This window comes from Rhinolophus sinicus, linkage group LG15 (genome assembly GCF_036562045.2).
Source record: "Rhinolophus sinicus isolate RSC01 linkage group LG15, ASM3656204v1, whole genome shotgun sequence".
In the NCBI taxonomy this organism is placed as follows: Eukaryota; Metazoa; Chordata; class Mammalia; order Chiroptera; family Rhinolophidae; genus Rhinolophus; species Rhinolophus sinicus.
In genome coordinates this window covers 29,586,873-29,613,920 of record NC_133764.1, presented here as the reverse complement: position 1 = coordinate 29,613,920, position 27,048 = coordinate 29,586,873, and the positions used below count along the sequence as shown (strand labels likewise).

General features: G+C 36.1%; 1 protein-coding gene across 8 annotated transcripts in view; it reads right to left on the bottom strand.

Annotated features, from left to right (window-relative positions):
* The window catches only part of HELZ (helicase with zinc finger), a 134,045-nt gene that overhangs the window by 88,016 nt on the left and 18,981 nt on the right, over positions 1 to 27,048 (bottom strand). For all 8 annotated transcript variants that reach the window (XM_019733019.2, XM_019733024.2, XM_074320765.1 and 5 more), the window contains 6 exons: positions 23,286 to 23,513; positions 21,121 to 21,157; positions 10,546 to 10,670; positions 9,003 to 9,059; positions 3,059 to 3,110; positions 1,614 to 1,689 (listed from right to left, as the gene is read on the bottom strand). In XM_019733019.2, the coding sequence (XP_019588578.1) occupies positions 1,614 to 1,689; positions 3,059 to 3,110; positions 9,003 to 9,059; positions 10,546 to 10,670; positions 21,121 to 21,157; positions 23,286 to 23,495 (557 nt within the window). In that variant the 5' untranslated portion in view covers positions 23,496 to 23,513. The remainder of the gene's footprint in view (positions 1 to 1,613; positions 1,690 to 3,058; positions 3,111 to 9,002; positions 9,060 to 10,545; positions 10,671 to 21,120; positions 21,158 to 23,285; positions 23,514 to 27,048) is intronic.

The following is a 27,048-nucleotide window of genomic DNA, read 5'->3' as shown; positions in this document are numbered from 1 at the left end:
AAATGATATGACCTAAAGAAAATTTTCCACATACCAGGAATTTCATTCTGAAAAAAAATTTAATATATCATTATCATTTTAAGATTTGCACTTTTCACCTTCAAATGTAATGCCTTTACTCTTTTCTATATTACTATTACCTACATTTCATTAAAACTATTGGACTATATTTATTTGAAGTTTTAAATAAAGAATAAAAGTTTTATACTATAATCACAATTCAATAGTCAGATTAAGTCCTTCAATACGTAAATTCATAAATCATAAATGTTCATTTTAAAGGTTACAGAGTTAATGGTTTTTCAGTGTTTCTGACTCAGAAAATTCAATTCAGTGGTCTAAAACAAATAAAAATGTAAGATTTTGATCATTAATTTTTTGTTTTAAATACTCCGCAAAATTATGGAGCCAATCAGTTTCTAAACAATTGAAACATAAAAAATCAATAGAAGATCTGAGAAAAAAAGAAAATTAAATTATAAATAGCAAAATGGAAACAAGAAGATGTTATATTATAGACAATTTGTCAACTGGAAAAATATGGATAGTAAGAAATACGAAATGAACCACAGCACAATTTAAACTATCAAATGGCTCACCCTGTTTGAAAAGATGAGTGTATATAAAGATTTTCTTGATGCTACACAAAGCACTTGAACTTAAATTATACTATTAAGTGTTCTTATGCTTCATAAGACATTTAAAATCATGTATTTATTTCTCTTAGGTATGTCTTAATGAGCCAAATATTTCTTTGTCTTTCTATTGCTTTGTTTTAAATTATTTCTCTAGAAGTTGAAGGTATAACATTCTCATTTAGACTACAAATTTTCTTACATTTCCTTTGCATAATAAGATTGTGGTCTAGATGTCACAAGGATTTTCAAAATTCACTACTTAGTTTCTTTATTTCTACTATAAAATCAAATCTGATGTCTTAACTATTTAATCATCAAAACTACATATCAAATTTCCCTCATTATCAAAAGAAATCTAGAGTAATGACATTTTATATCTAAAATCCTATTAGTTACTAGCTCTTATAAAAAGAACTGAAGAGTTCTCTTTTCTAAATGTGACTATAATAATTCTTTCCTCCTTAATTCATAATTACTAAATTTTGAAAGGTTAACCCTTCAAATATAAATTACTTGTAAATTCTACATAAGGATTACATGAAGATAACAGATTTTTTTTAAAGTTATTAAAATATTTTAGCATTTCTTCATCTATTTTACCCTCTACTTCAGTTTATACAAAATCATTTCAATTTCAATCACAATAATTTAGGTAAATTTCACATAAGCAGAGACCAGCAATTAAATTCAGTCATAATAATCCAACTGGTATTATCAGAGACTTATAAACAAAGTCTTAACAATCTCCATTTAGATCATTGTTGTTTATAATTAAAAGAAGGCTCATCACAGCTTTGACTTTTATTATTTAATGATAATGACCACCATGGCTTCTGTTTCAATTTGAAAATATACCATTTTACTCAATCATTATACTTCTTTCACATAGTATTATCTTCTTGTAAAAAGTGAAAGAAAATTAACTATTCTTTGAAAAAAGGCATGTCATTGGCTTAAAAAAAAAAATTACGTTACCTTTTACACAAAGTATATTCCTCGCTGCTTGTGATTCCCCTAGGTGGTGGGCGGAAATGCCAACCATTACAAGATCCTAGAGAGTAATCAGGACATAGTCTTATCATTTGAGGCTTGCTGATAATTCTAATATTTTAATGTGTAAGAAATTCTATAAACCCTCCACATACATCATCCCAGATTATGTAAAAAGGACATGACACACTTGCCTCTATCAAAAAAGTAATCTACCAATCAAATGAGTTGAATCAGTTAACCCTAGGAAACTCAGAAATCACTGAAGAAGCAATTACCCAGCAGCTCACTCAAATCTATGACTGACTCTATCCTAGCAACTGGTGGGCATATTTCCAGTGCAGTGCCTTCCGTAACAGCTAAAGGGGGGATGCTGGCATGCTTGTCATTTCTTAAGTATGAGATGTGTCTCTACTAGGAATTACTACAGGAAAGAGAAAATCATGTATCCTGGAAGGAAATTTTGTAGAACAAATTCCAATAATGCATATTCAGTGAGAAGAAGTTCCACATTACCACCCATGTTCTGTAAGGTTTGTCTGACACATGTCACTGTATAAAGTAATCCTTTTATATCATTAAAATAAAGTTCAAAAAATTGAGTTCTGAGATAGGAGCTGAAAAAAAAAACCATTTGTTTACTTCTGAATACAATGCACTTTGACTTGTTTACAAAAAAGGTTCCATACAAACCAGGGAAAATAAAATAAGGCTTAAGAGTGAAAAGGCTAGAGCTACAAAGGCTGAGCAGCTAGAAGTTTTCAAGGACCTTATTTTCTATTTCCTCACAAGTCACTGTGCCCCCACCAAAAAAAGATATTTAGCCAGGTTGAATTTACAACTGTGTTTTATCCCTTACTAGCTGTGTGACCGGGAAAATGACTGAACCGTAATAAATGTTTCATCGCCCATCAAAAAGATGGTGAAGGGCTCTAACAAGTCAGTACATATTTTTGTGAAAGCCACTACCACAGTACACAGTATCTAGCAAGCACTCAATGAATGTTGATCTCTCTTCCCTTTCCTCTGGCAAGAGAAGAGGAGATCGTGGATTGTAATAGTGGCAGAAATAACTCAGTTTACAGATCAGAACTTCCAAAAAGTAATAACTGTACTAGGCTGGGATACAGAGAGGAGAAGGCCCTCTCTTTAAGGACTGCTAAGAATGAGTTTTAAATTTAGAACTACCTGGAGGCAAGAAAATGAAATAGATGACCTCTGGAGTTACCTCCATTACTCCATTATTCTATGAAAAGGGGCCAGTGAATAAATTGCCTTCATCTACACCTATTTCTTAAAATTAAAATTTTATATCCTCACCTCCACCACCACTTACATGTACTGTAACTCAGTAAATGTCCTCCCAATAATCAATACAACAGCGATGCCCAGAATCACAACTACCAGAAGTGACGGAGTTTGGGACTTACCCTCTTCGAAGTCTTCCAGGTGACATCCAGAGAGGACATGACTAGTTGCTGTCTGCAATTTTTCAAATGAAAGATATTTTTATAATAAGAAATATCCAGTGGATGTTGAATTAAATTTGGACATTTTCAACATTTTTTAAAAGGTTGAGTTTGAATATTTAGAAATTTTTAACAAACATTAATATTTCAAATGATCGTTTTGCTCTATATTAAACTATATTTAAATATGGAAAAGTACCTGTGTGGCCCTCATTAAGAAAACTGATAGAGATTTCCAACATAAAAACTACCTGTTAGCAAAGGAGAAGGCCGTTTGTAGAAAATGTTTAAAGGCAAATGTATTTAATCACTGCCATGTAGGGTAAGAGGTAACAGTTGGTGCAAACATCAGATTAACCAAAAAGCTTGGGAGGAAAGACTAGGGAATGAAATGCTTAAGGAAATAAGCTCACACATATTCCTTGGAACCTAAATACCACACACATGCCCTGGGCACATGCTCAGAAAAGACCTGAGAAGACCCTAAGCTCTCACTTCTGGCTGACCTTTAGGCAGCATTATTGATAATAGCCTTCAAGTGGAAACAACACAAATATCCATCAACTGAAAAACACTAAAAAACATTGTATATCCATACAATGGAATATTATTCAGCCATAAAAAGGAATGATGTACTGATACATGCCACAACATGGACAAACCTTGAAAACATTACACTGTGTGAAAGAAGCCAGGCCCCAAGGCCACATATTGTATGATTTACAGGAAATTTATAGGAAGTGACAGACTAGGAAAATCAGTAAAGACAGAAAGCAGATAAGTAGTTGCCAGGGGCTGGGGGTACGAGGGACTAGGGAGTGACTGCTTATGGGCATCGGGTTTCTTTTTGAGATGACGGAATGTTCTGAATTTATATAATGCTGATGGTTGCACAGCATTGTACTAAATATACTAAAAGCCATGGTATGTACACTTTAAAATGCTTAAAATGGTGAATTTTATGTCATATGAATTTTACCTCAATAAAAAGTAAAAAACAACAACAACAACAACAAAACTACCTGCTAGCAAAAGAAAAGACATCTAAGTCTCCAGTCCTGAACCCAATGGAGTAGCACTTTCCATCCATTTATTCATTTCACTCTCCTCTTCTTACCACCTAGAGAATGACCAACTAGCAGGGTGCCGTTATCAAGTGCAGTGCCACCACTTGGGGGCCTGGGAGCATATCTTACCAAGGAGGTCCCCCTCACTCTGGGATGAGCCCTTCTCCCACAATGGAGACCATGGCTGGAGACCCCTCACTCTCACTTCCAAGTTTTCTTGACTTCCTTGGTACGTATCTTACCCTGTGCATAAATCCCCAATCCGTCCCTCTGGCTCTAATTTCACTCTAAGCTCCATATCCCCAAATCTACTGAGTGCTAGCCATAGCACTTTTTATTAACTATTCTACAGCATTTTACATGCTGCATCACTGTCAAGCATGTACACATGTGCCTGCAACTGCCTCTCACATTCCTGCCCCTCACAGAGGATCTGGCATCTGATGGGTACTCAGTAAATGTCAGATTGATGGGTGGATGGACGGCTGATCATCCAAGTATTTCACACATAATATGTCCAAAACAAAATTCATCAGCTTTACCCCAAATTTCATCCTCCTTCAATGCTCATCTCAAGTTAATGAATTCATCTTCCCAAAGAGAGCCAGACTGAAATTCTTGAACCATCTTGAACTCTCTCTCTTCTTTCTTGCTTTGAGTATTGTCCCAATCCTGCCCAACCAGGTCTAGAAGAGCTCTCAGATTCTCTACACCCACTGCCACGGTCCTAGGTAAGGCCCTCATTACTGCTTGTCTCATCTACCCCTGAACCAACGGACGGCCAATCTTACCTCGTACCAAGTCACCTCCGGGTATTTATTCAGCTGCCCCCATCCTTTAACCTCAGTTCCCGCACTCCTGCCTCCCTGGTTTCCCCACAGAGTGTTCATCTCTCCTTCTCTGCCTGTATTTCCACTACAGCACTTACTAACCACAGGCTGCCCTGTGAGTACATTAGCTATATGCATCTCGGACTGACCCACCAGAATGTTTTTCATGAATATTTCAGCTTTCCAAATCCCACAGAACCTTGAACGGCACAGGTACACAGTAAATGCCGAACCGAATCGAAGGAAGAAACAGTATCCCAAGGCGAAATTTGGAGTGTGTTGTACCATAGAAAAAATGTCATAAATGCTAACTGGGTATAACAACAATACCACTATAATTTATATGCTGTTGATTAAATTGGACCTTTCAGGATGGGATGGAACTAAACTGCTATAATAACTCATTCTACTGGAAAATATCTTCTGATTCTCAAACCACTTACTAATAAATTTTTTAAAACAACCCGATCTTTTTGTAAAATGAGGACTAAATATAAGAATACATAAGCTAACAAATCAGTTGTAATTGTTCACATTACAAGGATGCTATGCTCACAAAAAGATACATTAAAATCTCTCTCTAAATTGTACAAGCAAGCACTAAGTGCCAGAGACCCACACTAGCTCTTAAAATATGATTCCATCTACACAAAATGTATAAATACAAAAGCTAAATCTTGACTTCAAGTATGAATTTAAAACATCCCCTCTAAAAAATTTATCAGACTATATGATTAAAAATTATAATAAAATGAGTATAGAAGGAAATCACCTCAACGTAATAAAGGTTATACTATATGACAGACCCTCATCGAATATCATACTTAATGGTGAAAAATTGAATGCTTTTCCTCTAAGATCAGGAACAAGACAAGGATGCCCCTCTCACCGCTGTTATTCAACATTGTATTGGAAGTCCTCACCAGACCAATCAGGCAAGAGAAAGAAATAAAAGGCACCCAAACTGGAAACGAGGAGGTTAAACTGTCACTTTTTGCAGATGACATGATTCTTTATATAGAAAACCCTAAAGACTCCATTAAAAAACTATAAGAAACAATAAACAAATACAATAAAGTTGTAGGATACAAAATCCATTGCGTTCCTATATACTAACAATGAAATTTCAGAAAAAGAAATGAAAAAAACAATTCCTTTTGCAATTGCAACAAAAAGAATAAAATACCTACGATGTGAAGGATCTGTACACTAAAACCTACAAGATATTATTAAAAGAAACTGAAGACACAAAGAAATGGAAAGAAAATTTTATCAAAATAAATATATCAAATATGCAAAAAAAAATGGGAATAAAATGTTTTGGTCATAATATGAAGGCTAAAGCATTTATAATGATTAGAAGGGAAAAATACACGGTGTGTTTCACAAGTCAGCATCTACGATGATCTGCAAATGGGCAGAATAAGCCTGTACAGACACTACAGCTCTCGGTCTGGTAAACAACACATCCTCATCAAAAGAGCTGGTAAAAATGAGAAGCTTGGCCTGGGCTGAGTACTTGGTCACTGTGGCTTTTAGCTTCCAATGTACTATGTTTGTTTTCTGGGGGTTTTTTTTAAACATCCTTTCTATATGCTCAGACCCCGACACAGAATGGCAATTTTAATTAGCTTATGATCTTCAGTCTTTACTGACATCTTCAGGGAAAGCAGCCAGATTTCATATTGCTAGAATTCCTATAAATTCACAATCAAATCCACTGATTTGGCATTTTAAATTTTACTAGAGAATTGTTTTCGTTTTATTAGCCAGCCTTTAGTTCCATGTCTTTATCCTCATCCACTAGCATTTACAAGTTAAACATGAGCTCAGCCCCTTTTAAATAACAAGTTGTTGCTATTTGTAAATATGTTGTGTGCAATAAATGAGAGTACCATTGTTCGTTAGCTTTTTCTAGATGGATTTTTTAAAATATCAGTTCATTAACCAAAAAGCCTACTACTTTAGTTACATAGAAAATAAATTATAAACAAAACTAAATCGCTTCTTCCAAAAGCACATATCATTTTTGGAAATGATATTTGTGGCCTTACATGCAAAAAAATTATAAATATTAAAAATAAAATTTTATACAGTATACACATTATACATATATGGTTATCAGATGTAGAGCCGGTAATTCAATCAAGGCAATAAAAAGAGAAGAACAATGCCCAAAATCTTAAAGCGAAAGGTCATCTTATTTTACATTGTCATTTTAAAAGTATGAAACATTTATAAAATTGACTTCTTTTACTCTTTAGAATTAGAAAGACTACATATATACAAGAAAGGAAATGGTTTTGAAGTTAATTAGAGCTTACTGATTCTTGATTAATTCATAATAAGATAACAGAAGACAAAGAAAATGACCTTTTTTAAAAAACCTATAGAACTGCAGCAAAACAAAGAGTATCTTTATCTAGCTTATGCAATTTATGATGACTGTCTTCTTTGCTTACTTATTTGTTGGTATGAACTGAGATATATTATTAGATTTGAAATGGGAAGGTAATCTACAAGAGGTCATGGTTTACATCCCGGGTCTCTGCTCATCCTCTCCGCCTGTCTGGAGCACCCTCCGTCTCACTCTCCATGACACCAGCACCTTCTCAACCCTCACCTCTTTGTTTAACTGTCTCATCCCCTGACCACCCTAATCTCAGTGAGTTTTCCATCACAGAAAGCTTATTCTTTTCCCTGACACCACCTACCTCAATGTGAATTACACCTATAGTTGTTTAATTTATTGTCTATCTCTTCCTGAGACCTTAACCTCCCAGAGGACAAAGACCATGGGTGTCTTGGTCAGTGCTATAGCCCCAGGATCAAGCATTGCACCTAGCACATAGTAGGTGCCAATTTTTAAATAAATAAGCCAATCAACCAATCACTTTACATGGGCTTCCATTTAGGATAAAAGCTGACCAAAATGGATATTTTTAAAATAAGACCTCTAAATAAAAATACTTTTATATGCCTGTTTGAGGAATAGAAATTTGAGACTTACAAAGCTATGGGTCTTTTTCACACCATTGCTGTCCCTGACTTTCCGTGGGTCCCTCAAGTGCTTTCCCAGAGCACATATTTATTCACCATTTACCTGGATACGCATTATTTCCATCACCTAAACCCATTCCCTAAAAATAGTCTTTAAATCACAGATTTTTATTAGTTGCTTAGAAAAGCTTTGAAGGGGGCCGGCCCGGTGGCTCAGGAGGTTAGAGCTCCGTGCTCCTGACTCCGAAGGCTGCCAGTTCGATTCCCACATGGGCCAGTGGGCTCTCAACCACAAGGTTTCCAGTTCGATTCCTGGAGTCCCGCAAGGGATGGTGACTAAGATTGAACAAGGCACCTTGAGCTGAGCTACCGCTCAGCTCCTGGATGGCTCAGTTGGGTTGGAGTACGTTCTCTCAGCCACAAGGTTGCTAGTTTGACTCCCACAAGGGATGGTGGGCTGCGCCCTCCTGCAAATTGCAACGGCAACCTGACCTGGAGCTGAGCTGCGCCCTTCACAACTAAGACTGAAAAGATAACAACTTGAAGCTGAACGGCACCCTCCACAACTAAGATTGAAAGGACAACAACTTGACTTGGAAAAATGTCCTGGAAGTACACACTGTTTCCCAATAAAGAACTGTTCCCCTTCCCACCCCACCCCCCCAAAAAAAAAAAAAAAAAAAAAAAAAAAAAAACACAGGATGGCAAGCCTGAGTGGGATTATTCTAAAAAAAAAAAAAGGCTTGAAGAGTATCTGATTTTTAATGACAGTATTTTCTGACAGCCAGATATAGTCAAATGCTAAAATTTCCCAATCATCTTTACACTTGTTGGCCAGAGACAGCTAATAAAAATTAGAGATAGAACAGAAGACCTGGGATGCAGAGATGACATAAGAAGCAAAGTTCCTAGGATGGGACCAAGCTAGGTTACAGGAGATTTTCCAAATTTTAATACCGAACTTACTAGTTAAACTCTTTCCAAAGAGACCCACTGAAATAGTCTTACCTCTGTTTCTGTGAGAAGTGTTTTTAATCTTGTCAAATCTTTTGTTACCATCCCATTCTGAAAGGGTAAATGAAAAAAGGAAAAACCAATTAGTATATTAATTCTGTACTATGGGGACCTCAGCTGTTTCTAAGGTTTATCTGTAAAGAAAACAATGCTACCCTCATCTCCCATCCCCACCACCATTAATGGTGACAATGAAATTAACTATCTATAAGGAAAGTTTAAAAATTTAACAGGACAAAATATACAGTGTAATTTGCAAAATGGTGAACTCAGTTATCCATGATTCAGATTCACATAAAATGACGACACCACTTTAGATGGCTCATTAATAAAGCTGTTACAAGAAAATATGCAAAATATTCACTCTTCTGAAATTCAAATTTCACTTGAGATATAAAAGCAAATTACTTCCTCATAATTTAAAAACCCAACAGGCAAAACTGTATAATATGCTTAACTTACATAAAAAAGTTCCTTAAAGATAGAATTAATAATAGTATCCTATCATCTACTTAGAACTAAAGAGTTATATAATTTTGCTACATTAATAATACATTTTAGCTTTTATATTCATTTGTCGATTTGGTGAAATAAAAAAAATTGTTAAAACAATTAAATAATCACTGCACAATAATTCCTTAGAAAATAATTATCCTCTGAGATGAGTCATTACATTACACTCAAGTACCAAGTAGTTCCTAAATTCTTTTTTTTACCAAATATATTTGCATTAAAAACACAACTTTGCTTCAGATTTTCACAATTTATATAAATCCAAAAGAATAAATGAGGCATAGGGAATTCATGCTTTATAGCAAAGTATACATGTAACTTTCTTGCTTTCACTATTTTTCATTACGATTCCTGAAAAATACCATCAAATTTTATGTTACCAACTAGTGAAACATGAGTTATAATATCTCTTTTCTTCCACTGTCTATAGATTGTCAAATTTAAAGTTCCAAAAAGTCATTTTTCAATTACCTCAAACTAAAACTCTGGAAAAGTAAATGCTACATTAAAAAAAAAAAAAAAAAAAAAAAGGCCTATCCTGAAGTCCGAATAGAAGAGCTCCACCAGAGTGGTCATGAATATCAACTTACATACACACCATCTTCAGAAACAAAAGTAATTAGTACTTAGTTTAGACAAATTTAAACATTTGATAAAATAAATGCCTAAATTTAAGAACCCTATAAGGTCATATATCCACAGGAGCATTTAAAAACCCTCCAAAATTTCCAGGTTCTGTTAAATTACATCTTTAAAGAAAATCATTTAGGTATCTTATATTTTCAAAGTTTTAAAAAGTACTTGCAATTATTATACATATTATCACAAACTACAAGAATCCAAAGATTAAACATCAGTTTGTTGAAGAGAAATGAGTATTTCAAGATACTCACGAACTTTCATTTCTGATAGGAGGAAGTAAGAGGAAAAATGCACACTAATTATTTTTTGCCCGCAATATTCCTAAGGAGTTAAATGAATGAATCTGTTTTTGGACATTCAAAATTAAAGCTCATCAACATACCAGGGACTCTCCTGTCAGTGACTTGGCAAGAATGTTGGCTACAGGTTGGAGCTTTCCTTTCAGCTGCATGCAACAAAGCACCGCCTGGAAGGCACCATCTCCCTTGGTGAGACCTTCTCCCAGCACTGTCAGAAAAGAACACCCATCATTAATCACATGACATTCAATACGCACTTTTCTTGATTAGAAATTAGCATACTATCACAAGCATGACTTACGTGCTAAAAGAAAAACTTCAAGTACTAGAGAAAAGCAGTGGTGTTTCAGTTCAGTCCAAGACACGCATAAAGACAAGAAAAAAAACGGGACAATCCATGTATCTAACCCACTACAGCCTAGAGCCAGTAGGATCACACCAAAATCACAGGAAGAATTAATCTTAAAGCTCTCAAACCTATGATTTCTGGGTACATGAGGGCTTTTAAACTGCAGAAATAACTTGATGAATGAAGTTTTCACATTCTTGACAATGACACAAGAGATGCAGTGCTATTCAAATGCATAAGAATAGGCAATGAAAATCTCAACATTTGATATTCCTAAGCAATTAAGAATTAGCCTTTATCAAAACCGGAAAGATTAACTAGAACCCAATTGTCAAATGGCCATTAAAAATGCTACTCAATTGTTTGCAAGTGTCTACAGACTTAATTTTATACAATCCCAGGAGCACATATTTCTAACAATGCAGAATACACTCATTTTTATGCCATGTCATTTGAGATAATTTCTCATAGCAACTGTTAATGGTTCAACTAGTAAAATAATCAGTATCCTTCTCTTTACTGCTAAGACCAAGATTCTATTTTTAGTTTGTACACACTTTATCTTCCTTCGCAAGAAAATAATTTCCGGAAAGAAAATATTTTAGAAATTGCATTTTTTCTACGTATTTCCAAGAAAATGTTTCTTTTAAGTATCAGTATAATATACTGCATATTTAAAGTCCACTGGGTCTGTTCATTTTTATTTTGGTTGTACTGAACATACCCTTTTGTTATATGGGTCAATGTTTTTACTACACAAATAAGATTATTGTATCAACACTAATAAAATTGTACATAAAAGTTTACCATAAGCTCACCACTGAATTAAACTTTTAATTTATTCATGTTCTCTTCCAATGTTTATCAATATTTACATAATTTTTACATGACTGTTAACTGACATAAGTTTGTATTCTGCTTTATTTCACCTCGGCACATTCAATATTTCCATATTATTAGACTGCTTATATTTATCATACTATTGCCTATAAAATGTTCCATCAAATAGATATATCAATTTATTTAACTGTTCCCTTCCTCCAGGACAATTCCAATTTTAAACTATTAAAAATAGCACTGCAATAAACATCTTTAAGTCTATATTCTTTACTGAATCAGATAACTAAACTGAAAGTTACATTCTCTCCGTATGTAAGGTTTTATGGGCCAAACTGTTCTCTCACTCCATCCAGGTTACAGATCGCTCATCCACTCAACCGTCACGGGATAATCCCAAAAAGTGAATAACTCCAACAGAGTATCTTTAAGAATGTCTTGAGCATTTTATAAAATTCCACAGTAAACTCACATCTCCCTCATACCTACTATTCCTAAAACTATTCACATATGACCTTTGGCAAGTCACTTTATCTCTCTGGCCCTCATTATGGTCATCTGTAAATTAGAAAAATGTATAAATCTGTTATAAGGATCAAATGATATTAATATAATGCAAATAAAATGCTTTGAAGAAAAACAACAGTTCTACTAAGGTCTGGACTCCTTACATTTGCTAAGCCTATTTTCTCCCTTGTAAAATGGAGGTGACAGTAGCTCCTAATAAGGTTGCGGTAAAGATTGTGTTAATTACATAAAGTATCTAGCACAGACTCCTCATAAGAGTCCCCTGTTTGTTACCGTCCCCTTCTAAAAATTATAAAGCAGTATTGAGACCTGCAAAGGAACTTAGTTCCTTTTCAGTAATAGGGATATCAAGGCACCATAGCTATTAAGAGCTAAAGAATGTTTTACGGGAACAACAACAACAAAAAAACCTAAGACTATTTCAACCTCAGGTGATTATGTCATGTTTAAAGAGTATTAAATCACATATTTTACAAACATCACAGACCTTTAGTTTATACAAGATATTTGCTGAAAATTATTTTGCAAAAGTTCTCCCACTATACTAATGTTTGAATGTCCCAATATTTGTCAAAATTATGTTTACCTTTTCTCTTTTACAAGCAGTACTGATGTAATTTCTTCCAACTGTTACCTTTAAATGCAATTCAGTTATGTCTTGTAGGATCCCACATGAAGAACCATGGCAAAGGAATAATCAACAATTATAGATAAAAAACCTTTCTTGCTACTATATCATCACAAAATTAATTTGCAATGCTGCCACTCTAGTCCCTTATTATCTTTAAAATCTTGAAAAAAGTTTTAAGAAAACAAAGTATGGCCTAGTGTATTATTAAACTTGCCCCAGTTATAATAATAGAACTCACCAAAAGAGATAACATTAAAAATATAATCTAATCTTGAGTGATTATAAAAAAGCTACAATTCCCTGCAAATAAATTCTCTTCCCACCAACTATCAGCGAAATTCTACTGTGAACACACAACTGTTTCCAAACTGAATTGCTCCTCCGTGTCCACTGGGAGTTAGAAAGGAGGAAATCTGAACAGCTTTAGCTGTGTTGCTGTATTCAAGTCTCTATCCCTAATCATTCTTAAGCTTCTGTAATATTTTCTAACACTTGAAATATGTCTTACTTGGAATGGTTTGGACGAGAAACTGAGTAATATTAAAGGAGTATTCATTCAACTGTTCCAACAAAAATAGCCTGTCACTGTTTGATAGCCTCTGGCTACCAGGGGGGAGGATTAACAATTAAAATGTAATTCCCCTTGCTTGTAAAGAATTATTTCCAGTGAGAAAGGCAACTTAAAACAAGCTTAAAGTACAGTAAATGTTGAGTATTGTTCTATATTTTTTCAGTAACATGATCACAGTATTTCTAAATTCTTTTATAGAAGAGCTTAGCCTAATCAACGTCTTTTCCCAAATTTTTCAAAAAAAAAAAATTTAATTACCAGAAAAACTAAATCCTCTAGTCATTAATAGAGTGAAATCTTTCACTGATTGGAGATTACGAGTATGCTTATGAATACATAAAATAAATTTATAATTTATAAATTTTCTTTCTAAATATCAGCCATTTAATTTTTGGTGATAAATTTATTTTCTAAAAAAATTTTGGGGGGGAGTGGAGGGGGGATTAGTATATAAAGGGACTCCAAACATAACTCTAAATCCAATTATTAACAGGAGAATACAATGTTCATTTGTTACAAGTATCAAAAAAGTGTAACATAAACCAGAGTTAAAACACTGTGGCAAATCTCTCACCAGTGTCCAATTTGCCAAATTAGGTTTATTTTCCCAACATTCTTCTCCTCTGCCTCTTCAACCCTTTTTCCTTGCCCTCTATTTTCCAGTTGTAATAAATAAACACTTTTTGACATGTGGGCTGCAGCTTTTGTAGAATTTTATGCCCTTCCCACCAAGGTCTTTTGTAGATACAATGTTTCCTTTATAAAATGTTTTTGGAAAATGAAAAGCTTTAATAGTTTTCAATGTTATCTATCACTTAGTCCTGAATGTGTGTGGGTGGGTGTGTTGTTTTTTCCCCCAAATCCCTGCTACCTTGCTCCTTTCAATATTTGGTCCTTAATCTGGTCACAAGAACTGTTGTGATCTCTTTTACAGCCTCCTTGGGTGTGCAATGAGCTTTAAAGTTAAGCTCTGATTGCATATTTCTGGAAGTACTCTTTCCTTCAACTACAGTTCATTGTAAAGAGGCTTGGACTCCTTCTTTCTGGGTATTTTCATACTACAGAAACATAGGTCACTTCTCCTGGTTTATTTTCAGTGCTCCAGTTTAAATTTTAGAGCTAATTCATTTACTGTCCCTCAATTTCCTCATTACTATACAAATATAAAATAATTATACACAGTAAAAAGATGACAATGCAATTAAGCCTAAAAACAAACCTGAAACCTGGTTCCCAGAATATCAGAAAAGGTTATTCCATCATCTACCTACTTGAATAAACTTTTTACTTAAGGCACTGCTACAATAATATTTTCAAAAGTAGCCTGTTCTACACTGTGTGTGCATTAGAGAGAAAGAGAGACAGAGACAGAGAAAATTTGCTGCTTGCAGAGCCTTCAACTTCCTCTATAAAGAATCCCAACTTCTGAAATGCATTTGCTATGTAGTTACAGCCAAATGAACCTGTTAACTGTTCAAGACTGGATTAAGAAGTTTTTTCTATTTCACACAAAATCAATTTGATTATATATGTTTTTATCTTAAAACTCTTCCACTGCCATCATTTCCATTTCAGAAGTCAACATCTCGCCAGCTCTGTTGTAAGCACTCAAAGGAAATCCTGGCTGTGGAAAAGGTGAGACCTTTCAAACCCTCTGCTAGGCACTACCATGACTAATTTGCTTACTTTTATTTCCCCGATAATTTGCTTACTGAGAAAAACTGACATTTTGCTAATCTTCTGTTTTCTTTGTCCTAAGGGAGAGAGATGTGTTTTCACATGTTCACAATTATCTTAATTTCAGTTCCCCTTTTGGTACAGAATTACTGAGATTTTATAAGGCAAGGTACCATTCATTTTTAACCCTGTTCTATAAAATTTAATTTCAGTTGATAAAAAAATTAATGCTAACAAATGTTTATTCCATGAGTCAAAAACATGAAATAAATATTTACAAACATCACTCATGACTACAGCTGACACCCTGCATAAATTAGAGAATGTCTAGAACAGAGACTCATACAACCATAATGAGATTCTCGCAACTGAATTCATATAAACTCAAAGACTTAAACATTTATTCATACAAAAAAGAGAGCTTACATCTTTAGAGGATAACAGTCCTCAAACTTAATATAACACTCACTTCCCTGATTTACATTCTGTCCCCAAATTAGTATTCTATAATTTAACTTTTTATTCCTATCAAATTAAATGTAAGAACTTTACTTAAAACAGTTAATAGGCCTTATGAGGAAACAGAGTGCAAGTCAAGATCCCATTCCACAAATCCTTATGTTCCTGTTAGAGAACAAAGTGTGGCATGGCCATACCATGGAACAATATTCAGCCATATAGAGGAATGAACTATTGAGACACAACTTGGATGGGTCTCAAATATACGGTGAGGGGGAAAAGCCATCTAAAAAGGTCACAGACAGTATTATTCCATTATGCACTATTTTCAAAATGACAAAGCTATGGAGATGGACAACAGATTAATGGTGGCCACGGATCAGAGATGGCGGAGAAGGGGGGTGGTGAGTGTGACTGTATCAGGTCGCAGTAGCACAAGGGAGAGCTTCATGGAGATGGAACAATTCCCTATCTTTACTGTGTTGGTGGTTACACAAACCTACACGTGACAAAATGACACAGAGTTATACATAATCATTGTAGCATGCTCGATTTCCAGGTTTTGCTATTGTACTACGAATAGTTATGGAAGACGCAATCAGTGGAGGAAAAGTACATGGGACCTCTCTGTACTATCTTTGAAACTTCCTGTGAATCTATAATTATTTCAAAATGAAAAGACTTTTTAAATTCCTGTTGGAGAAATAAAGCTTGTATACATGAAATTAAAAAAGAAATACTTAATGCAACTGGATCAAAAGAACAAAGAATTAAGAAGTTATTAGAATACATCCCTATTTTAAAAGTTTGGTGACTAGAAAAAACAGTAAACAGTGGATGGACTAGGAGCTTAAAGACTCAAATTCTTGTCCCCATTCCACTAATGATCATCTAAGTGATCGTGAGCCTCCATTTTTTTCAGTTCTAGAATATTCTTGTGCCTCTTCCCCCAACTTCAGTATGCCAAATAGAACAATGTCTGCAAAACCCTAAAGAATACACAGGCAGTAATTCAGGACAAAGAGAAGGAACATGGCCTTTCAAATCAGAAAAACCTCACTTCGAAACCACAGTTGCGCTCTGGACTGGCTCTGTGCTCTTAAGCAAATTACTTAATTTCACAAAGTCTGTTTCCTCGTCTGTAAAATTGGAATGGTATTACAATGTGATTAAATAAAATAACATACTTCAGAGGGCATGGCCCAGAGATAATTCTGAATAAATATTGTTGCCCCTCTTCACTATATATTTTTCACACACACAAAAAATTTCCATACAGTCTATTTAATCAAAACTCTTCCAAGAAGAAAGGTGGGTAAAGATGCCCCTTTTTCCACCTGGGAGAGTGTAGAAGGTTCAATCAATCACATATCAATTTGCCTTTTTTTTAATATAGTCAGCCTCTATTCAACAGGGGTTGCAGGTTACTTCACAGGGCAAGTATCATTATAATAAATGTCAACAGATGTCCCACATTCCTTTGTAATGATGATTCCCTAAATTAATGACACTCTTAGGTAGGGTTTAAAAATCTTGCAGCCTTATGAAAAATATTTATTGATATTTATGATGATTAAGTTTGTCCTACATACTACATATAGCATAAGACTCTTAGTTGCTAAAGTTTTCTTTTGATTTCACTTTCTCCATTTACCTCATTTTATTAATGTAAAAAATGTAGGTTTCCTATATAATGAATGTTTGAAAGGCAGGAAAAGAATCACTATTTCAGGAAAGTTTTCCTGTATGCCAAATACAACTTATGTTCGGATAAAGGAAACAGACTGGGCCGCCTCACAATCCAGTGGTCACCAAGTCTGGCAACCTTCATTCTCCAGAATACAACATCAAACTGGGAACTCAACTCCACGAACTTAAAGCCTATGTAGTTTATTTTCAAGATGCCTTTGAGTCCTCAACTCAGAGCCTGTTTACTCTTACTGAAGTAGAATTGCAAGTTTAAAATTTTATGACTCTGATTAGTTCCTGCTTTGAACAAATCAGTCACACAAAAAAAACCATTGTGAGGACAACCAGGTAAATCTGATTATGGCCTGGGTTTCAGATAATATTGAGGAACTATTATCCATTTCATTAGGTTAATGATAATATTGTGGTTATGCAGGTATGGCCTTATTTCTTAGAGATGCATCCTAACGTAAACGTCATGATGGCTGTAATTATTTTTTTTAATATTTCAGAAAAAAAATTAAGGAAGTAACTATGGTAAAATATTACAATTTAAGTTTTGAGACTATGAATGTTTAGTATACTGTTTTCTCTACTTTTCTGTAGGTATTAAATTTTTCATAATAAAACTTTTCTTTTAATTTTTAAAAGCTTCTATGACAAAGACTGCCCGATCTCCTAACCCTTCCAGAGAAAGTGAAATCAGGTCAGAAGCAGCAAGTAGAGAAGGGAGGGTACTTGCAATGAGGCATACTGAGAGTTGAAAGGAATGCGAACTGATAACTTGAGAGTAAAGGAACAGACATCAAGACAATACTGCATATAAAATGCAAACATAAGGTCTGGGGCCATTAAGATAGAAGTTACTCCACAGCTATCTGGCATTACAAAGCAGTATAATAATTAACAGAGGTTGAGATTTTCATCTTGCTTTTTATTACTAACTGACCGCCTATCCATGGTATTTTACCTCACATATAAAAATAATGTTACCAAAAGCTGAAAAGAAAAGAAATTACATGCAATAGCAGAAACTGAAACCCAATCCATAATCAGGTAACTCTACAATTAACACTATATATGTACAGACTTGGCCAATGTTCCCAAATCTCTATTTCAAATGAACAACTTTATATACACTGCTTTCACATTTAAATAAACATCTTCCATGTTCTTACTTATCACTGAAATGGTAACAAGGAATGGATAGAATTTAATTAATGAACTCCTCCCTTATTGGAAGCTGATTTTTCCCTTTTACATACAGCACTGCAATGAACACCATTCTGCATACAATTCTTTCTTTCTTTCGGATTCTTTACTTGGGATAGCATCCCAGAAATAAGATTACTGGGTCAAAGAGTGTGAACATATTACCAAGCTGCCTTCTGCTTCCTACTCCACCAAGAGTGTAGTCATTTCATTACAACTTTATCTCAGACATTGGTTCAACCTTTTTCCCAACACTACTGAGGTACAACTGGTATACAAAAAAACTTCATATAATATATGCAATTTGGTGAGTTTGGACATATGTATACACTCCAGGTATACATATATTACTATCATCACAATCTAGGTAATAAATATACCCATGACCTCCAAAAGTTTCCTGGTTAAACTTCTATTTTGGTAATTCAGTAACTGTAGAAATAGTATCTACCTTTAAAATGCTAAGTAAAACAATTAACTGAAAAATGTAACATTTTTTCGTATGCTCTTTCACCAACAGCAGTTACTCTTCTGTGACTTTCCACATGTCATTTAACCTTCAGGACTTTGCATAACTCCAAAATGAGAAGACTGTATCAACCTCACCAGAACTCAAGGAAGTGAAAATTAAAGAAAGTGGGGCCATTTCTCACATATGAGATTGGCAAAATGTCAAGACTGGTAGGTTCCAGTGTTAGTGAGATTACAAGGAACAGGCATTCTTATATATTGCTGGTAGGTATGTACATCTGAAACTAATCTGACAGTGTCTGTTAAAATTATATATTACAAAATTATATAACCCAGATATCCAATTTTTAAAACTCCTTAACCCAGACATGCAACTTTTAAGACTATCCTACAGAAACAAAGGCAACAGTGAGAAAGAATACATGTGTATTACAGAATAGATTATAACAAACTAGAAAAACAGAACCACCTCAATGTTCATTAATAAGGAAATTTCTGAATAAATCATGGCACATCTACACTATGGAATAGTAAGCAGGAATTTGAGCAGGTTTATTAACTTAGAAAGAGTCCATGATCTATGGTATGTAAGAAAGCAAGTTGCTTTGTGATGATCATATAATTTTTTTTTAATTCTTAAAGGAAAAATCGTACTATGTATTATAAGTATTTGTGTTTACTGCTATAGTGAAAGGTACAGAAGATACAGCAAACTAATAACAATGTTTTCTTCAGAAGGGGAAGAAAGAGAAATGATTCCCTCCCTCATATTCCTCGATGTTATCTGACTTATTATTTGGCTTCTTGGTAATTTTTAATGTCCACAGACAGTAAAGATTTTGTTAAAGGAAGATTGTACTAGATATCTCTCAAATTCTGATTAATTCCTAAAGTATAAAATTCTAGGAAGTGAGGCTCACAGAGAGGTCACTGAATCTTTAATGAATGGTTAAATTATGTCCAATATGCCATAGGAGTGTGCAGGAGAGTTTTGCAAGGTTTACAACAAAAAAGTTAATACATACGTTTAAAAGTTTTGAAATAAGGGAGTAAATAGGAAAAAACAATTAACTTCTGTTAAATACTTCAGCCCACCCCACCAAATTCTGGATAAATGAAACATTACATTATTCAAATCACTGAACTGTGCAAACAATTCCACCAAGAGTGTGTGAGAAGGTACACTGAACCCTCTCCCACTCACTCCTAAATTCACTCTAGTGAATTTGCAGCAGTCACATAGAAAAGGATTCCTATTCCAGGAGTACCCAAAAAGCAAGAATCTTTTTATTCAATTTCCTGCCCAAAGAAAACAGGAAAAAGCATTAAAGACCATTCTAGTCAGTCTCTTCTTTCTAAGGGAAATCTTCTAATGAAGGGGAAAAACATTTTAGGAGGCATAGGCCCAGCAGTCCAATTTATCCAAGCTTAACATTTTAATGTGTGTTATAGCCCTTAAAGTTTCACTCATATTGACTGAAAATACACAAACTTTGAAAGGACACTATCAGTGTTCCTACGGGAGTGACAGCATGTCAACACTCATGACTAGGAACAGTGTCCACATACACACCCATCATACTGTGACTAGGAACAACGTTCACATGAACACATATCATATCGTGACTCGGAACAATGTCCGCATGCACACCCATCGCATCATGACTAGGAACGTCACATGTACATCCACCATATCATGACAAGGAACAATGTTCCCATGTGCAGCCATCATATCGTGATAAGGAACAACGCCACACGCATGCCCATATCACAAGAAACAATGTCCACATGTACACCCATCATATCATGACAAGGAACAATGTCCACTTGTACACCTATCACATCACGACTAGGAACATCCACATGCACACCCACCATATCGTGACAAGGACCAATGTCCATATATACACCCATCGTATTGTGACTAGGAACAATGTCCGCGCACACCTATAGTATCGTGACTAGGAACAACGTCCACGTGTACACCCATCATATCATGACCAGAACAACATTCACATGTACCCGCATCGTATCGTGACTAGGAACAACGTTTGTATGTACACCCATCGTAGCAGGAAAGGCGTCAACCACATTAGTCACTATTCACCACAGAAAGGCAGAGGTTTCTTTAATATTATAGTCACTTTTGAAATTAGCATATGGAAAAATGAAATCTTAAACAACATGCAATAATTCAAAATCTTCAATTAGAAGAGTCCCATTTTTACACATACCATGTCTACAGTCTTCATCAGCTTGCCCATAGTTTTTCTGCAAAATAAGAGATACAAGATAAAATTAGTGAAAGGCTACTTAAAACAGAGATTTTTATCAAAAAGCTAGATTTTGTTTCAAAGTTTAATCATTAATGTTGCAAATACTCAGAGCAAAGCTAACTCATGTGCTCTCTGAGGATTACACAATACTCTACAAATAAACACAATACACTTCCCTAGTCCATTTATTCACCCTCTTACTTCTCACCTTCTCTAACCTCAAGTCACCAGAACCTCCTGAGCCCCCATTCTCATTCTCAGCTAATGACTTACTGACAAAACCAAACCTATGAGAAAAGAATTTCCACAGACTGTTACCACATCTACCCACTTCTCAGCATGCTCTCTGCTTTCCACCTGTCTGTTACCAAACCATCCATGTTTCTTTCTAGAGCCATCCTACCACTGTGCAGATCTGCTCTCTGGCCTCCTGAGAATATCACTCCAGCAAGGCTCCTCTATTTCTTCTACATCGTTAAGTGTTTGCTTTCTATTGGTTCAGTCCTATAAACAAACATACTGCTATTTATTCCATCTAAAAAAATCATTCTCTTGACTTCACTTCTCCCACCAGCTACCATTTCATTTTTTTGTGCCTCTTTGGGGCAAAACTCCTCAAGAATTGCCTATACTCATGTATTTAAATTCCTTTGCTCTGATTCTTTCTTAAACTCGCTTTAATCAGACATTCACCCACCACTCCACACAACAGCAATACAGCAATGACACTGCAGAACATTCCCTCATTTGAATACACTTTCTTCACTTGGCTACCAGGACACCTACTCTCTTGGCTTTCCTTTACTCAAGGGCTGCTCTTCAGGCCGCTTTGCTGATTCCTCTTCTCCCCACCTCCTAACACTGTAGCGCAAGACTAAGTCATTGGTCCTTTCCTCTTCTCTGTCTGCACTCATGACAGAGGTGATGTGACCCAGGCTCAAGCCTTCACAGATCAACTGGCCAAGACTCATCAATGACTCTCTTTAGCCGAGACTTCCCCCCCCAACTCCATACCTGCATATCTGACTGCTGACTCAACACCTGTGGCTGGATATCTAACTGACATCGCAAACTCAGTGTGTCCAAAATGAACTCTTCCCCCACAGAGCCTGCTGCCTATCTACAGCCATCTCCATTCCTCCAATTGCTTAGACAAAAAAAGAAAAATCTAAGCAGTGTGTGACTGCTCCGTGTGTCTCCCTCCCAGCATTAAATACATTAGGAAATCTTATTAGCTCTACCTTCAAATTACCAGAACCAAACCACTTCTCACCATCTCCACTGCTACCATTTTGGTCCGAGCCACTGTCATCGCTTACCCTTTCTATTTTATTCTCAACACAAAAGCCATAGAATTCTTGTTAAATCAGATCATGACACTCCTCTGCTCAAAGTCCCACAAAAGTTTCACTTCCTACTTCCACTCCTTCCAGTGACCAGGAGGGCCTGATGGGATCCAGCCCTGTGACCATGTCCCCTCCATGCACCTAATCCAGCACACTGGCCGCCTAGTGTCCCTCGAACGTGGCAGGCATGCTTCTGCTCAGGGTCTCGGCACTGACTATTCCCTCTGCCGGGAATACTCTTCCTCCAGATTTCAACACGGCTCACTCACTTACCTCCTTCATATCACCCTGTCAATGAGGCCTACCTTGACCACCCAATTTAAAACTGCAACCCTCTCCCTAACCTTACTAGCCCCAATCTCCCTCGCCCTGTTCTACTTTTTTCCACCCAGACTGTTACCTTCTAACAATCTAAGGTGTTTACTTATTTACAATGTCACTTGTTTATTGCCTGTCCCCCTACTAGAAAAAGTACCACGGAGAAGGGATCTTTTTCTTTTCCACCAATGTATACCAAGCACCTAGAGCAGTATCTAATACACAGTATGCACCAAACAAATATTTATTGAATAAATAATCCAAAATGCTGTGTAATAGTACAATTTCCAAGGCTTAAAAAAACAGTTGCTTGCCGGCAAAGATATTCGACAATCACTAGCCACTTCACTCATCTCCTCAGCCCAGAATTAGGTGATTTGTAGAGGGAATGACCAGCAATAGTCCCCACTCAATGAAAAAGACCGTTTTACACGGTGTGTCATTGGCTTATTAACTTACCAGTTGCAAAAATGAGGCAATTCTGTAGAGAAGGCTCTCAATTTTGATGCTTTCTATCTCCAGTGGACATGGCCCTGCGAAATCGGCCATGGAGTACTGGCCAAGAGAAAGAAGGGCCTCGGTGCAGTGCTTGAGGGCCATTTCATAGTCCTGCCTCTTGAGTGATTCACACGCTTGTTCACATGACTTCTCAGCTCTTCTGTCTTCCATGACTCAGGGACAAAAATCCTAAAGACAGGGAGAAAGAACAAGTAAGAGAAGGTTTTAAAAACTTATTAATTATAAATCCTAGCCCCATTCCCATCTCAGCTGGCTTAATTATCTGAAGTTACCTCAACCAGCCTTTTGATCAAGGTCACAGCTGAGCAGCAGCTATTGATGCTACAAAATCCATACTTCCCTTTATATTTTATGCAGTCTTTAGTAAGAGCCAAGCAAAATGCCAACCATAAGTCAGGATCATACCAACAAAACATCCAATTTATAAATGAGACAAATTTATAAATGAAATACAACTGAATATTGCAAAGTGCAACAAACCATAAAATCTTTTTTTTAAGCAGAAGGTGCAGAAATGTTTCATATCCAAACTTCCCAATTTCAGTCTTATAATTCCGTGATTACAGAAAATCAAAATCTATGTATTACATAGGATTTTTCCCACCAATATAAAAAACTGGCTAAAATGCAAGTTTGAACTCCATATTAATTCAATTCAGCAAACATTTCCTGAGGCCAGGCCCTGTGTTACTAGCAGCACTGAATGAATTCAAAGATGGGGCATGCCATCATGGCTTTTAAGAAACTCTGATTCTAGCAAGAGAGGCAAAGCACAAATGAACAATTACAAGCACAACATTCCATCTGCCAAAAGGCATAAGCTGGCCTCAAAAGGTGAACAAAAGTTCACCACACAGATGACAGGGAGAGCATATGTGAGCTTTTCAGAAAGAGGAGTTCAAGTGAAATCACCAAGAGGAGCAAGTACAGGACTGACTTACACTCCAGCTGTGTCAGAGGAGGAGGAGGGAAAGAGGAGGGGAGGGAAGAAAAGGAGGGGCTATGAGTGACCTCAAATGCCACAAGAAGTGAGGGGAGGGATTTATCCCACGAGCAATGGACACGACGGAAAGTTAAATAAAGAAGGCACCTATCATGTATAAGTCCTGAGAAGAACTGGTGAGAGGCAGCCATTGTCATTAATAAAAGACAACTAAAATAGTCCCAGTAAGAGATATTGAGAATTGAAGTACGGCCTCTCCCTACTTAGATCAGTCATATAGAAGGAAGTAGAAAACCTGGGCAGAGACCTAAAACCCTTTGACCTGACAAGCATAATACTGCTTCAGGGGACCACCCTTGCTGACCTCTTGTCACAAGCTCTGCCGAGCACAGGGATTGTGCCTCCTTCCTGCTCCCACCTGCACCTCCCCTGCGCTTCCTACCTTCTACCTTACCAACCAGCCACAAGGTATTTATTCGTCCCTCCTGCCTCTCTCCAGCCTACACATACTCTGCTGCCTTGGCCTGTCCAGCTTGGAAGACAACCTGGCTCTGCCCTCCCCGGGCTGTCCTGCGGCCTGTGCACTGCCTACATACTGCAGTGAAAGGTGAGGGGAGAAAGTTGTTGGTACGCAGCCAGAAGACAGTAGCAGAAGGTGAAGCATGATGACGGACATCAGAAGATGTTTAGGCCCCTCCAACCTTTGAGATTCTTGGTGTATCAAAAAATGTAGAAATACCTACGGAATGGGACGAGGAAGAGTTCAAAAAGGACTTCATATTTGTTAGCATTTGTTAAATATGCTGGTATATATGTGGATATATAATGTGGAGAATATAATATTCTCTACTCTCCTCAGTCTGAAACTTTTAATTTAAAAAATACCAAAGCATGGTTTTTCAAATTACAAGATATTTTTTTATATGTTTACATTTAACTTTTAACATAAAAAATGAAATCTGTGTTATTAACAAGATAATCCAACAAATATTTAGAGTAGTGTATTCTCAGTTTTTCCATGGCCTCCCTTTCAACTTCCTCAGCTGTCCTTAGGTGGACTATAATTCCCAGTTTGATTTACGGGAATTTAAATATTTCAGTTGTAGTTGGTATTTATGCCCCATATAAACATGTATAAATTTGGGTGAAATCAATTATCAAACAAAAATAAAAAATGATTGTACATTACCACACTGGCTTTGGACATAAGAATGGCATTACAATAGCATCATTAATTATATAGGTCAGAATTGATGCTAGTGACATTTTGGGCTAAATAATTCTTTGTTGTGGGGGGGTCTGTCCTGTGCATTGTAAGATCTTTAGCAGCATCCCTGTCTTCTACTCACTAGATACCGGTAGCACATCTCCCAACTTGTGACAACTAAAAATGTCCCCAGACATTAATGTCCCCTGGGGGGTAAAATTGCTACTGATACAGACAAGCATATAGTATTTGCTTGCCAGTAACAATAGTGGATAAATCAATGAATACCAAAGGCCCTAGAATTAGCAAATCTTACCTATAAACCTCCCAGCCCACATCTAGAAAATATTACAAAAAGAAGTAAAAAGAAAAGAAACACTAATACTGCTAAATTCTTCCTAGGCAGACAATGCAGCACAATGATTCAGAACAGAGGCTCAGAGCCAGAAGACTTGCATTCAAAACTCACCAGCTCTGTCATTCACCAGCTGCCACTCACCAGATTCATGGCCTGGGACAGGTGACTTAATCTCAAGTATCTCAACTGGCTCACCTCTAAAATGGCAAGAAGACAACCAATACCTATCTCCTATGGTTATTGTAAGGCTTAAGTGAAATAATAGGTATAAAGTGCTTGAATGAATGCCTGGCACACTGTAAGTGCTCAATAAGAATTAGCTATTGTTATTTCCCTAAAATTTCAAATTTTCAATTTATATAAAGTGGAAATCATTTTACTGATTTCAACATACAATATTATATTTATAGAAAATAAAATATCACTATATAACTACTTCAACCTATTTTCTCCATCTCAATAAACTGATAATGATTATGCAAGAATAGTCATTGGAGAAAAGTGCATTTGTATATCACTGATAAAGACAAGCTCACCCCTAAAACTGGCTAGAGGGGAGATCACAGATTACTGTCAACATTAGTCACCAAATGTATCAGCCAGGGAGATCTCCATAACATTAACATACAAGTGGAGATTAGAACTATCAGTGACAGGAGCTTTGGGGGGAAATGACTTAACTTAGAAAGAGTAAGTCCCTGATACGCTAGGCTCAGATGCCTACCACAGACGGCAAGGTTTCTATCTCAATTACCTTTGGTAATCAGGCCCTGATCGTTAGTTTCCAGCTAAGGCCTACCTGAACCTCACCAGGCATACTTTGCTGTAGTGTGGATCTCAGTACAATGATCTCTGTTCAGCTGTTTTCTCTGGTTTTCAGAAAGCAGCGTGACCTTGCTACACATACCACAATCGGCCTACAGAGCCTCCCCCAGGGGGACAGAGAGGCCCAGAGAACGGAGCTGAGTCACATGAATCACACCAGTGTAAGAAGCACTACATCTGCCCATTGTTAAGTCCACCCCTATGTACCTTGATTCTTTCTCTTCCTGTTAAAAATTATCCAATTTTCACTAAAAGAATATAAAACACTGTAACTTTCTGCAAACTCCTACGTCTGTGAGTAACACAGACTTGGAAGAGATAACTTCACAGGCAAGAAAGCTGGAATCAGAAACCAAGATACTATTCCAAA